We start from the raw sequence: 14,307 nt of genomic DNA, 5'->3' as shown, positions 1-14,307 counted from the left end.
AGTATTTTGACCTTAGTCCCCATCAGAATACCTTTCTCTTCACAGAAAACCTTTGGAGTTCTTACCTGACTAAAGGCGTGATCGTGGAGAAGCACGGGATGCCTTCCATACCCTTGCCTGAGGCAACTCCTCTCAACCTGGATCAACCCTATGTCTTCAGTGACATGACCTCATATTTCACCCTCCTGGTCGGCATCTATTTCCCCTCAGTCACAGGTGAAGGGGAGGAGGGAGAGGCAGGAACTTGGGATGAGGGAGATGATATGCTTGTATATATGTCCTACTCTCTGGATTGTCCCTTACTTTCTTGGTCCTGACCCTGGCTCCGGCTATATTGCTCTATCCACAGGGATAATGGCTGGTTCCAATCGCTCAGGGGACCTTCGTGATGCCCAGAAGTCCATCCCTACTGGTACCATCTTGGCTATCGCTACCACTTCTGCTGTCTGTATCCTTAGACTCATAAAACATCAGAGCTGAAAAGGACTTTAGACCACAGAAAGGTAGACCAAGATCTTAGAGATTGTCTACTAGTCCAATCTCTTCATTTTACATAGGAAGAAAATGAGACCTATAAAGGAAAGTGAGTTGTTTAGCATCACACAAATTAGTGGCAGTTCCAGGACTAAAATCTGTTTTCTGACTACCAGCCCTGGCTTGGTTAGGGGCAGCCCTGGTTTGTTGAGTACTCCAAAGTCCCAGGCTGCTGAGTTAGGTGAAGTGATGGAGTAGAGAATGTGTGTGTGTGTGTGTGTGTGTGTGTGTGTGTGTGTGTGTGTGTATTGTCCAGGCCAGAGGCAGGGGCTCCCATTTCTATGGACAGAATGGTATCTTTTTGTCATACTGGATTCATTCTCCTTCATTCTGCAATCCAAAGACATCAGCTCTGTAGTCCTGTTTGGAGCCTGCATTGAGGGAGTCGTCCTGAGGGACAAGTAAGCAGGGTGATGGGGATTTCAGGGAATCCAAACACTCAGAAATGATGGGTAGGAGGGACTGAAGGGAGAGGGTGGGGTTGCTATATGTGCACCTGCCACCAGACCAAGACTAAAATACCATCAGACAAAAATATCACTTTGCTGATCAGGAACCTACAATGACTATTGTCTTTAGGACAAAATCCAAACTCTTAACCTGGTATTCTAAGCCCTTTCACAATCTGCTCCAAACTCCTCTCCCATGCCTCTTCAACATGAGTCTGTTCCAACCAGGCTCACCTCCTCACAATTTCCTGCCTTAGATATTGCTACCCATAGCTCTGCTTCTCTGCCAGTACCTCCTCCTCAATTATCCAAACTTTAACCACAGTGAAATTCTCTTCTTAAAGAAGCCTCCCTTGACTGCTCACAGTGATACTTTGCTCCTCTGAGCTCTTATAACACACGTTCACTCTATCACTCAGCTCTTACTCATATATGTCATATGTAGGTCTCCAGCTGTTTCACAGGTGTGTCTCTTTGCTCCACAAAAAAGACTATGAACTCCCCAAGGACAGGGACCATGTGTTAGGATTCTCTGTGATTCCCCTAGCATTGAGTCTAGGGTTGGGTACATAGGATGCCCTCATAGGTGTGTGAGATCACAGAACGTAGAGCTAGAAGGGACCTGAAAGATCCTTGAAAGATAAGTACCTGTTATCTTGGACTGTGGGAAGGTCAGGCGGTGCCACTCATATCAGTGGAGCCCCCGCCTAAAAGATGCCTTTCCCCAGGTTTGGTGAAGCAGTGAATGGGAACCTGGTGGTGGGTACCCTGGCTTGGCCCTCCCCATGGGTCATCGTCATTGGCTCCTTCTTCTCCACCTGCGGTGCTGGGCTGCAGAGTCTCACAGGAGCCCCTCGCCTCCTGCAGGCCATCTCCCGGGATGGCATTGTGCCCTTCTTGAGGGTCAGTGGCAAGTGATTTAGGAGGGAGGGAGGTGTGTGTGTGTGTGTGTGTGTGTGTGTGTGTGTGTGTGTGTGTGTGTGTGTGAGCAGGAAGTAAAGGAGGGATGTGTCATATTTGGGTGCCCAGAACTCATTGGCGATATCATCTTTTGGGAAGCAGAGTCATTTCTAGGGCAAATCAGGGTGATTCTGGGCTCCATGCTTTGGAGGCTTCTCTGCTCTGAAGCCTGCCCATATTTGCTGAATGCAACTGGACAGCTAAACAGGGACTGGGGAGGAGGGGAAAAGGAGGTGGCTCCCCATTTCATGCTGGTGTATAAGACCTAAGGCTTATACACATATAGAACTTGTCTGTACAGACCTTGGTCTCTATAGATCTCAGTAGACCTTGTTATGGGCCCTAGATAGTGACAGTGTAGTCTACCTCACATCCACTATTGGCTGCCTTAGGCCACACTCCTCTAAAAATCCCCAAGTCCCACAGTCCTTAGGGGCTACCCTATGTTCCATTCTCTAGGTCCCTTCCTATTCCTTGGGAATTGCCTTGGGGTCCCCCCCTGTAGCCTGGATATCTCATGCTCCCTGGAAATAGCTTCAGACCGTCTCATATCCCCTAGAGACCCCAAATCACACATATCCCCAAATGCTCTCAGTATGTACTGGGTCAATTATTCTTGCTAGAGATGACCCAGGCCTATCCTATACACACCTTAGGGATGGTCCTGTAGCTGGAAAGGATTTGGTCCCCAGGGGCCTATCAGGGAAGGGATGGATGGGGAAAATATCCAATTTGCATCCCCAACCCATTCCCACCTCAGAGTCTCTGCTTTCTTGGATCTTAGGATCAAGGGAGAGGGAGGGAAGACTCTATTTTCTCTGTTCTAGTCTTAACATGATTGTTGTTCTTCCCTCAGGTCTTTGGCCACGGCAAAGCCAATGGGGAGCCCACATGGGCCCTACTTCTGACTGCCTGTATCTGTGAGATTGGCATCCTCATTGCCTCGCTAGATGAAGTCGCCCCCATTCTCTCCATGTGGGTCTCCCTTCTTCTTCTCCTTCATTGTCTCAGTTTGGGTACCCTTCCACTCTCTTATTTATCTCCATGTAACTCCTTTCCCCCCATTCCTGTCAAAGTGGGTTCCCTTCTCCTTCCATTCTTTTATGTGAGGCCTTTTATCTCTCATTCTTTTTTTTCTTTTTAAATGTTTTTGATGATATTTTTTGAATGTCATTGTCACTTGTCAGTTACCCCTTTCCTGAATAGAGCCTTCCTTTGTAACAAATAAATATAATCAAGCAAAAGACTTTACCCCCTCCTCCATACTTTCTATATAGGATCCCCTCTCCCTAATATTTTCACATTGATCTTTCTCCCTTCCATTTTGTTCATGTACAGTCTTCCCTTCATCTTCCTGTGTGAATCCCCATGCAACAATCAGCATGTCCTCATAGCCCTTTCAACATATCTAAAGGTCACTCTCCTTTACAACAGATTCTAAGAGGGTATCCATATTATTCCATTATGCATGAATTTTATTGCATTGCTCAAAAGAAGTCAGAACTTGAGTCCATAATCCCTTATTGAATCCCAGACCATGGTTCCCACCCACCTACCCTTAACAACTCCTACCCATTTTCTGAGTTTTAGTTTCCATGTCTTTCTTAGGTCTCTATGTCTTTGTCCCATTTTTGTGTTTTTGTCTTCTTTGTTCATTTCACCATAGAATTACATAATGTTAAAGCTAGGATGGATTTCAGAACTCACCTAGTCCAATCCCCTTCCTTTTACAAAGGAGGAAACTGAGGCTGAGAGAGAAAAAATGACTTGCCCCCGGTCACACAAAGAGCTGGTGGCATGTCTGGGGCTAAAATCCAAGTCTCCTGATTCCTAAGCCAGGACTATCTCCCTTGCACCAAAATGCCTCAATGGTGCAGTTTCTGTTTCTGTCTCTGTCCCTATCACAGAAATTAGGAGCTGGAAGGGACATCAGAAGCCATCTCATACCTGAACAGTCCAATCCATACCTGAACAAGAATCCATTTTACAAATCCTGCCTTTTCTAGAATCCACCAATGAGGGGGAAACCACTACCTTCCAAGATGGCCCACCCTACTTTGGGATGGCTCTAATTGTTAGGAGGTTTTTCCTTAAATGAGCTGAAATCTGCCTGGCTGTAATTTTTTCCCTTCTGCTGGTTCTGCACTCTGAGAACAAGCCTGTCTCTGTCTCTGTGTCTTTCATGCCCTTTCTCTGCTCCAGGTTCTTTCTGATGTGCTACATGTTTGTGAACTTGGCCTGTGCAGTGCAGACGCTACTGAGGACACCCAACTGGAGGCCCCGTTTCCGCTACTATCACTGGTGTGCACTCTGGGCCTGGACCCTCCAATCCCCAACCCCCATGTAGAGCTCCCCCCCATCCTTGTCTTCTAGCTCTAGGACTCTCCAACAAGGGAGAGAAAGATTCTGAAGAAGGACTTTATACTCTAAGCAGGGGGTCTTTCCATTCGTTTTTACACATGGACTCTTCCACAGCCTGATTTTGTGTAAATTCTTCTGGTCAGGTTTTAAGATGCTGCCTCACTGCTTCCTAACAGCTGGGGTGTCTTGGAGACTCCACTCCTTAATTCTTCCTTAATATCTCCTGTCTTTGTGCATCCTCCATTCTAGTTGCCTTCTTCATTTGTAGAACTAGAGGGCTGAATCTTTTAGCTGGCCCCTGTCCTAACTCGAATGAAGTTGTCATAGGTTGAGGATGAGGGATATCTGGGCAAAACTGTTCCTAAGATACACAGGAGATCCAGCACCAGCCCTGAAACCAGGCAATTGGTTAGGAGGTGGGGAGGAGAAGAATCTGTTTCTATCCCTCTTTCCCAGTGATGAAAATGCCAAAATGAAACTAGCCTTTAAAGTGGTAAAGTAGATAGGTTGAGTTCTACCCTTCCATAAAATCTATCAGATGACCTGAGTTGCCATTATAACATTATTTCACCAAGATATATGTATGGTGAAGGGACATACAGATTTTCCCCAGGAAAAAGTCTTGAGAGACTTCCTTAGGGTCCTTCTTACCCACTAGAGAAGGTTCAGGATTCTTGTCCCAGAGTTATCCCTAAGCTCTCCCTACCTGCCCCATAGCATCCAGGAATGGTCATGGAAACTTGACTATCATATTATATCCTCTGGGGACATTCCAGGACCTTCACGGCCCTTAGGTATAGCCCCTGCTCAGGGAATCAGTAGGTTGGAGGGAGCAAAATTGGCACTTACTCTCTGGCCCTGTCTTATGCTCTTTCAGGACCCTCTCCTTTCTGGGTATGAGCCTCTGCTTGGCTCTCATGTTCATATGCTCCTGGTACTATGCCCTGGTTGCCATGCTCATCGCCGGTCTCATCTACAAATACATTGAATACCGAGGGTGAGTGACAGCTGGAGTTCGAAGTGAGGGAGGGGATAAGGAGAAGGAATTAGAAGATGCTGGGGTGATAGAGGGAATTGGGATGGCATTGGAGCAAAGGAAGAAACTGAATGAAACTGGAGGTGTGGGAAATGAGGAGTGTTGGGGGAGACAGTATTGGGTGAGGGAAATGGTAGAGAGAATGGATAGGTTTGGGTTGGAAAAGTAGAGGAATAATGAGAGGATCCCTTCCTCCTTCCTTCCCTCCCTCCCTTCCTTCTTTCTTTCCTTCCTTCCTTCCCTCCCTCAATGCCCTGAGGAGAATTTGGGGTTAAGGATCTCAGCCCCTATAACTGCTAAGCCCTGAATTCAGAGAATTATAGGTCTACCAGGTCATATAGATTTATTCCTGCCTTTCTGTACCTTCTTTGATCTTAGGGCAGAGAAGGAATGGGGTGATGGGATTAGAGGACTATCCCTCAGTGCTGCCCGATATGCCCTGCTGCGGCTGGAAGAAGGGCCTCCGCACACCAAAAATTGGAGGTGAGTAGCAGGAGTGTGGGGGGAAGGAGAAAGCTCCTTGAACGTGACCACTACAGCCTGCTGTGCTTATTCTGACATCTATTCCACTCCATTCCTATTCAATAAGTCCTTTTCAAAGAATTTTCCTTGCTCACCTGTCCCAAAGCTCTTCTCCCCACTCCCCAACCCCCAACAGATACCACATACTGGATTATCATTGACTCATTGAATGTCAGAGATGCAAGGGACCTTGGAACATAGAATGCTAGACCTGGGAGGGACCCTCGAAACCACCTCCAGTACATTCATTTTACACATGAGAAAAATGAAGCTGAGATGAGAAATCAGTCACTGAGTTAACTAGCATTAAGGACCTACTATGTGCCAAGCAGAGTACTAAGTGCTAAGGATACAAAGAAAGGGAAAAAAAACCCCAGTCTTTACTCTCAAGGAGCTCACAGTCTAATGGGGGGGGGACAACATGTAAACAACTGTGTACAAACAGTTATATACAGGATAAACTGGGGGTAGCCTCAGAGGGAAGGTACTAAGGTTAAGAAGGACTGGGAAAGGCTTCTTGCAGAAGGTGGGACTTTAGATGAGACCTGAAGAAAGCCATGGATGGCAGAAGGTGGACAGACATGGAAGACAGCCAGAGAGAATGCTCAGAGCCAGGAGATATAGCGTTGTGTGGAACAGAGTAAGAGAAGAGTAAGGTGTAAGAAGATGGGAAATGACTTCTCCAAGGTCATAAGTTAGTAAGAGAAGTAGGAGTAGAGGCTAGTTCTCATAGCTCACACCTTGTTCATGATTCTTTCCCCTGCATTATGTTTGACCACTCCCATCTCTCTCTCTCTTTTTTTTTTTTTGGCTAGGCAATGGGGTTAAGTGACTTGCCCAGGGTCACACAGCTAGTAAGTGTTATGTGTCTGAGGCCAGATTTGAACTCAGATCCTTCTGAATCCAGGGCTGGTGCTCTATCCACTGCACCACCTAGCTGCCCCCACCCCCATCTCTTTAAGATCCATCTCCCCTTGGGCAGGACCCAAGGTCTATGTCTCATGTCTAATACCCTGCAGGTTCTCTCTTGCTATTTATTCCCTGATGGCCCTGAACTTGCTTCTCATCATATCATTCTCTCTCCCTCTCAATCTAGACCCCAGCTGCTTGTGCTTGTTCGAGTGGACCAGGACCAGAATGTGGTGCATCCACAGCTACTCTCATTGACCTCGCAACTGAAGGCTGGGAAGGGTCTGACCATTGTGGGCTCAGTGCTGGAGGGCACCTTCTTGGACAACCACCCCCAGGCCCAGCGGGCAGAGGAGGTATTGAAGTATCATAGGATTGAGAGTTGGAAGGCCTTGAAAGATTAGCTTGAACTACTCCTACCCAGAGATTATTGTAATGTAAAAGCTGGAAGGAACCTTAGAGATCAGAGATGATCTAATCCCCCTAATTTTGCGCAGGAGAAAACTGAAGCCTAGATTGAGGGAAGAGACTGGCCCAAGATGGCAAATTAATGACAGAATCAGAAATTGGATGTAGGTCCTCTGACTAAAAATCTAACCCTCTTTCCACTTCCATACCCTACTTTCTCCAGAATAGCATCATAGGATGTTAAAGTTGTAAGGAACCTTTAGAGATAATCCAGTCCAGCTTCATTTTCGCATGTGAAGATACTAGGACCTAGAGGGTCACATGATTTGTTCAAGGTTACAGTGTTAGAGGAGGAGATGGACTCACATTTCAACCTACTGATTGCTAGTCTGGAGCTTTTCCCATTGTACCAGTAGTGTTCACAAGTTTAGAAGTCCAGTAGGTCTGGGAGGCCCCACCCTTCTCAGGGATGAGGCTAGGAGTGGTGAAGATGAACTATAGGGGGAAGGATGGAGAGCATGTGCTATAGGGTCCACAGTTCCTTATGCAGCCTGAAAGCTTTGGGTGTTGTTCCACTGGGCTGTTTGCATTCATCTGTCAGAGGGACTGAGGCAGCTAGAGCTAAAGGCTTCTGATTCTACTTTTTGTCTATTGTGTCCCTTCTCATCCACCCAAGTCTATTCGACGACTGATGGAGGCTGAAAAGGTGAAGGGTTTCTGCCAGGTGGTGATCTCTTCCAATCTTCGGGATGGGGTATCACACCTCATCCAGTCGGGGGGACTTGGGGGCCTACAACATAATACTGTGCTAGTTGGTTGGCCCCGGAACTGGCGCCAGAAGGAGGACCACCAGACCTGGAGGAACTTCATTGGTAAGGGCGTTTCTTGGAAGGGGCGCTCCGAGTGGGCACCGTATGGGGGAGGGATATAAAGCATGTTCTCTTTCGGGACTGGCTCTATTTCTGTCTGTCATCATCTTTTTCTCTCTCTAAGACTGTCTCTTGGTCTTTTGGTTCCCATCTAACTTTGTCCTCTGTCCCCATGTCTGTCTCTGGTTCTGTTTTTCTGTATTTGCCTCCTTCTGTCTCCCTGTTTCTACTGCTATGTCTCTTTGAGACAGTGTGGCACAGAAGATAAGGTGCTGGATTTGAGGTTTAGGAGACCTGGGTTCAAATCTTATCACTAACACTAACTTTGTAACCATAGGCAAGTTTTTTTTTTCATGTAAAATGAGAATAATGATGCCTGTAGTGACAATCTCCCAGGACAATTGTGAGATTCTAACAGGATAATGTATGCTTTTCAAACCTTAAAGAGCAATATAAATGTCAGTTATTATTATTCTTCCTCCTGCCTTTCTATCTTTGTCTCTGTGCCTCAGAGGGTGATTTACAAGACACAGTGGACATGGGATACACTAGGCTGAAGGCAAATATAGTTCACAGATGCAGAATAATCCTGTTTATCATACTTTGCAAAGAATCTTTTGTATGTCTCTCAATTTAGCTTCACAACAAGCCTCTAGGGCAGGGATTGTTATTCTCATTTTGTATAAGGAGAAACTGAGGTACAGAGGGGTTAAATGTTGTACTCAAGGCCACAGAGTAAATAAATAATGGACTTAGAACTAGAACTCCAGGCTTCTGACTCCTGGTTTAGTGTTCAGGTTGAGCAGGCTAGAAGCAGGCTCCAAAGGAACAGTGATCAATATAGTCATATTTGGAGGGGAAGCTAGCCATCCATGGGATTCAGAGGGAGTAGAGTGCTCAGGCTTCAGAGCCCCAGGCTTGAGGCTCACATTGATATTGTCATCTCAGAGCTGGTTCGGGAGACCACAGCTGGACACTTGGCCTTGCTTGTCACCAAGAACGTATCCATGTTCCCTGGGAATCCTGAGCGTTTTTCTGAGGGCAGCATCGATGTCTGGTGGATTGTGCATGATGGTGGTATGCTCATGCTACTGCCTTTCCTGTTGAAGCACCACAAGGTTTGTGTTTGTGGTGATGAGGCAGGGGGTGCTGGGGTATAGAAGAAGGGGTGATATGTGGGGGCTGGAAACTGGGTTAGGTAGTGAAGCAGGGAATTTGGAAACTGGGAAAAAACATTTCAAAGGAGGGGAAGTTGAGATGTATCTCCTTTCTTTAGTCACATTTCCATGCCTCCTTCCTGCTCTTTTAGTATCTCTTTACTCTTCCAGGTGCCCAGAGACCTCCTGAGGACTCCTTTTAGGAAAGTAGCTGATAAATATACAGATAGTTACAGAAATTTGGATCTGGAAGGGACCTTAGATTATACACTGACCAAACCAGAAGGGACCATTGAATAGAATGTCAGTGCTGGAAAGGACCCGCAAGGAATCTCTAGTCTAGATCAAATATCTCTTTTAACAGACAAGAATGGCAATTTACTTGCTCAAATTAGAGCAATTATCAAGATAATTGTAACAGGGTGTGTCTGATTAAATTGTTTGGCAGAGTCAGGACTAGAAGTCTCTTAACCTCTAGTCTTTTGCTCTTTCTACTAATCTGAAGTGCCTCTCTCTCCAAAGGATCCTGGACAGAATGCTTAGCCTAAAGTAATGGAACTACAGTGGAGGAACCTTAGGCATAAATTGGAGAGATCTTTTTGGTTAGGTGGGATCAAGACAGAAATTCCTTTTGCCACTGAATTTTACCCATAACTCCGTTTTCTGCCCGGTGGTGTAAGAGCCTGGGCATCTCTTCCAATGTCTCTCTCCAGGCGGCATCTCACTGTGTCTGAATTATGTCTCCTCACTCCCCATCCCCCACCCTCAGGTCTGGCGCAAGTGCAAGATGCGCATCTTCACTGTGGCACAGATGGATGACAATAGCATCCAGATGAAGAAGGACCTGACAACTTTCCTTTACCACCTTCGAATTACAGCAGAGGTGGAGGTGGTGGAGATGGTGAGGGAGAGTCCTCTTTGTTTGACCCCCTCACTCAGATGACTCCAGGGGTAGTCCCTTCCATTAGCCTGTGGTTCTCTGGCCTTCCCCCTGTATATCATCCTTTCCATGCCTGTACACCTTTATTCCTTGCTGTTTCATTCATTCTTTGATCTGTTCAATCATTCATTTCAGTTCATTCATTTATCCACTCATATTCATTCATTAATCCATTCATTCATCCACTCATCTATCCACCCACTCATTCAATTGTCTATTCATTCATTAATTTTTTCATTCATAGCCATTTCTTCATTCACACATTTGTTTACTTACATTAATTCAATAAGTGCCTACTATGTGCCCAGCTTTGTTCTAGGTTCTGAGAATGGTGGAGATTTGCATTTTGTCTAGAGCAGGAATTGGCAACCTTTCAATGGAGTGAAGACATTTTTGTAATATTCTTAGAATATAACTTTTTGAAAAATTTCGGGTATATATGTGTGTACTTTATAATCAATCAACGAGCAGTCATCAAGTGTTTGATGTGTGATGGGCACTATGATAAGTATTAGGGATTATAAAGGAAAAGCAAAAACATTCCTTACCCTCAAGGAACTTACATTCTAATGGGGGGGGAAACATATAAATTAATTCATATACAATAAATACAGAATAGATGGAAAGTAGCCTTAAAGAGGAAGGCATTAGCAAATGTAGGGCCTCCTGGAAGATGGCTCTTTAGCTGAGTCCTAAGAAAAGCTAGGTGTCGTAAAAGTCTGAGGTAAGGAAGGAGAGCATTCTGGGCATCGAGGATAGCTAGGACAAAAGCACAGAGATGGGAGATGGAAAGTTGTGTGTGAAGAACTAGTAAGCAAGAACAGCTGGATTGTAGAGTCATGGAGAGAAGTAGTGTTTTGAAATATTATTATAAAGATAGGACAGAAGCAGGTTATGAAAAGTTTTAAATGTCAAACTAAAGAGTTTATATTTGATCTTAGAGGTAACAGTGAACCTTTGGAGTTTATTGAGTGGTATGTGTGTGTGTGTGTGTGTGTGTGTGTGTGTGTGTGTGTGTGTCTGACCTGGTGAGATCTGTGCCTTAGTAAAAATTACTTTGGCAGCTGTAAGATCTAATTAGAGGCATGAGTCCAATTAGAAGGCAATTGCAACATTCCATGTGAAAGGTGATAAGAGCTATAAAGCTATCATATAAATAATCAATATATATTGCACAAAATATTGGTGCCAGAGAGATTTTTACATGAATCCAATCTATATTTTGTTCATACATTTTCCTTATTTTTATATAATTTATACAAGTTAATAGAGTATGATACAGAGACTAAATAATGTCCCCAGAAGATACCTCTTTAGAATGGCTTCTGTATGGCTTAGGAATTGGAGGGAGGGCCCTGGAGAGCTCCTATAGCCATTTTGATTAATGAATTTTCACCTTGCAAGGCTAGGAAAGCCTGGCTTTGAGGGGATGCAGTTGAGGGCAAGAGAAAATGGATCATGCATGATGATGATATGGAGGACAGGAAGTGGAGGGAAGTTGAGTAGCAGCAAGCCCTATAGAAGGTGGGAATGCCTAATTCAGTCAACAGCTCAGGACAGCAGTTCCCAGTAGGAATTATCCTTGTGCTTTGGAAAGCAAGTATGCTTGTGGTAGAGTGGGAGGGGGAGGTACAGAGTGAATCATGAGAGTTTTAGGGCTTTTCCCCTCTCCTCAAATGCTAGTAATGAGTTATTGTTCCTGGTGCTGATGTTCATTAATGAAATCAGTCAGAGTACAGGTAGTATAGGTATAAACACACTCATTCCTTATCTAGCTGAAAGGGCCTCTTATGGAGCTAATAGGGCTACTTGGAGTAATTCTTGAATGTAAGTAATGTATGTGGGGGCACATTGACTTGCTAATTTTTATGAGGAGAGGAGCAGCAGAGACCTGAGCCCCCCATATACTCTGCCCAAGAACCTAGTTCTCATCTTCATCTCCATCTTTATCCTTTCTTTTGTATTGCTTGGCAGCATGAGAGTGATATCTCTGCCTACACCTATGAGAAGACCCTGGTGATGGAACAACGCTCACAGATACTCAAGCAAATGCATCTGACCAAGAATGAGAGAGAGAGAGAGGTGAGGAGGTGGGGCATGGCCCATAAATATGGTCAGAACCATTCTGAGAGAGGCACTAGGGCCTCTAATTCTCCTTTTTCTCACTGCTGCCCATTGGGTATCATCAACCTTTTGTATGGGTTTTCCAAATCTCTAAACTCCAAGTTTCTGTAGACTTCTTTACTACTACCCACACTCAAGTATTCCTAACCATTTAGATGCTGCTTTCAGCAGTGGGCATGCACCAACAGCATACAAAATTGGCCTGGACAACTGAAAGGGTACAGAAAGGGTCAAGACTGATTTGGCTTCTAAGTAGCCTTGGCACATGGGATTGGATACCAGATTCTCCCAAAGTGTGAGTTATGAGATATTGGTGTTTGATTCATTTCTATTATGATAACCAGATCCTTTTGGAGTATGAGTATAGAGTCTTACTGGAGTGGCTGATATATGGGACATTGGATCCCTTTGGGCTGCCAGTGATGAGTTTTGTGTAATTTGTCTCCGAGGGTATGGATTTGGAGTAATCCTTAATGTAAGTAATGAGCTGAATGAGGAATGATAGGGTATTGGTGCTAGGTTTCCTTGGAGTTTGAGGCTTAGGCCCTTAGCATATAAGCATATCTCTGGTTAATCACCAGATCCAAAGCATCACAGATGAGTCCCGTGGCTCTATTCGGAGGAAGAACCCTGCTAACACTCGCCTTCGGCTTAACGTCCCTGAGGAATCTGCTGGGGACAGTGAAGAGAAGCCAGAAGAGGAGGTAAGGAGCAGAGAGGTGGCAGGAGGCAGGCCTTATAAGGTGTGGTAGAAAGAACTCAAGGATCATCTATCCCCCAATCTCCAACTAGGTGCAGCTCATCCATGACCAAAGTGCACCTAGCTTCCCTAGCAGCTCTCCATCCCCTGGGGAGGAGCCTGAAGGAGGAGAGGCTGCTCCTGAGAAGGTGCATCTCACTTGGACTAAAGACAAGGTGGTGGCTGAGAAAAACAAAGGACCCAGCCCAGTCTCATCTGAGGGAATCAAGGATTTCTTCAGCATGAAGCCGTATGGACAAGTCTGGGAATCTGGGTGGGGGAACAAGGTTTCTGGTCTGGGGGGAGGGTGGCCTCACCCTTCTGAGGTTCAAGCTACAGGTACTTAAGAAAGATTGCTGGTTTTGGAGTTAGGAGACCTGAGTTCAAAGCTTGGCTTTGTGACCAGGGAAAGTCACAACCTTTCAGAGATTCATTTTCCTCACTTTTAAAAAGGGTTGTTGTGAGGAAAGTGCTTTGTAAAATTTGAAGTGCTGTAAAGATGTGAGTTATTAAGGAGTCACTCAAGCCAGAGTTGTTGAAGACAGAAAGTCTAGTGTTAGGAAGTGCATTTTTTTCATCAAAGAAGCTTAAATGTACATTCTTCTCAAGGCTGGGGTTGGTGGCTACATAAACACCTTGTTCTCTCCCTGGCCCTGCTCTGACAACCTCTCCTTTTCTTCTTTCCCTCTTCCTCTTCCTACTTCTTGTTGTTTCTTTTGTGCTGCCTGAAGTGAGTGGGAGAATTTGTAAGTTCTGAGAGCCCTTTCCTCTTTTTTGGGGGGGTGGGATTGGTCAGGGTCCTTGCTCCCCTAACCATTCTAACACCCAAAGTGCCCAACTCTGCCTCTGTCCTCTCCCTAGGATACCCAACATATATTACTGGGCCCTAAACCCTCTTACCCTAACTGTGGGAGATCCTGACTTGGGGTTGGGTGGGGAGGCCCTTCCTGTTTTCTCTTGTGCTCATATACCAATGCCTGGGTACCCTCAGGAATCAGTCCAACGTGAGACGCATGCACACAGCTGTGAGGCTGAATGAAGCCATCGTTAAGAAGTCGCAGGACGCGAAGCTGGTGCTTCTCAATATGCCTGGACCACCACGTAATCGCAAGGGCGACGAGAACTGTATCCTGGTGGCCAAAGAGAGTCAGGGCCCTGGGTTGGGGGATAGGCTAGGGGCTCCGGGATAGACAAGGGATTGGATTTGGGTCTTGGGATCTATCCCCAGGGCTACTCATCACAGTTCCTTTCGGCCCACAAACAAGGCATTAGGGTTCAGCACCACGGACAGAGACAGGG

At 45.6% G+C, this 14,307-nt stretch overlaps 1 protein-coding gene across 1 annotated transcript in view; it reads left to right on the top strand.

The window, feature by feature from the left end:
• Positions 1-14,307, top strand: part of SLC12A5 (solute carrier family 12 member 5) — a 33,077-nt gene that overhangs the window by 15,487 nt on the left and 3,283 nt on the right. The window contains exons 9-25 of the mRNA XM_020965501.2: positions 46-216; positions 350-448; positions 878-935; positions 1,712-1,886; positions 2,800-2,918; positions 4,146-4,244; positions 5,182-5,301; positions 5,719-5,823; positions 6,959-7,127; positions 7,856-8,051; positions 8,997-9,166; positions 9,975-10,106; positions 12,120-12,227; positions 12,851-12,973; positions 13,062-13,258; positions 13,740-13,754; positions 14,000-14,133. Coding sequence (XP_020821160.1) covers positions 46-216; positions 350-448; positions 878-935; positions 1,712-1,886; positions 2,800-2,918; positions 4,146-4,244; positions 5,182-5,301; positions 5,719-5,823; positions 6,959-7,127; positions 7,856-8,051; positions 8,997-9,166; positions 9,975-10,106; positions 12,120-12,227; positions 12,851-12,973; positions 13,062-13,258; positions 13,740-13,754; positions 14,000-14,133 — 2,190 coding nt within the window. The remainder of the gene's footprint in view (positions 1-45; positions 217-349; positions 449-877; positions 936-1,711; positions 1,887-2,799; positions 2,919-4,145; positions 4,245-5,181; positions 5,302-5,718; positions 5,824-6,958; positions 7,128-7,855; positions 8,052-8,996; positions 9,167-9,974; positions 10,107-12,119; positions 12,228-12,850; positions 12,974-13,061; positions 13,259-13,739; positions 13,755-13,999; positions 14,134-14,307) is intronic.

This window comes from Phascolarctos cinereus, unplaced genomic scaffold (assembly GCF_003287225.1).
Source record: "Phascolarctos cinereus isolate Bilbo 61053 unplaced genomic scaffold, phaCin_HiC Scaffold_2;HRSCAF=192, whole genome shotgun sequence".
In the NCBI taxonomy this organism is placed as follows: domain Eukaryota; kingdom Metazoa; phylum Chordata; class Mammalia; order Diprotodontia; family Phascolarctidae; genus Phascolarctos; species Phascolarctos cinereus.
The sequence above is the reverse complement of the archived record's forward strand: the minus strand, read 5'-3'. Positions and strand labels throughout refer to the sequence as shown.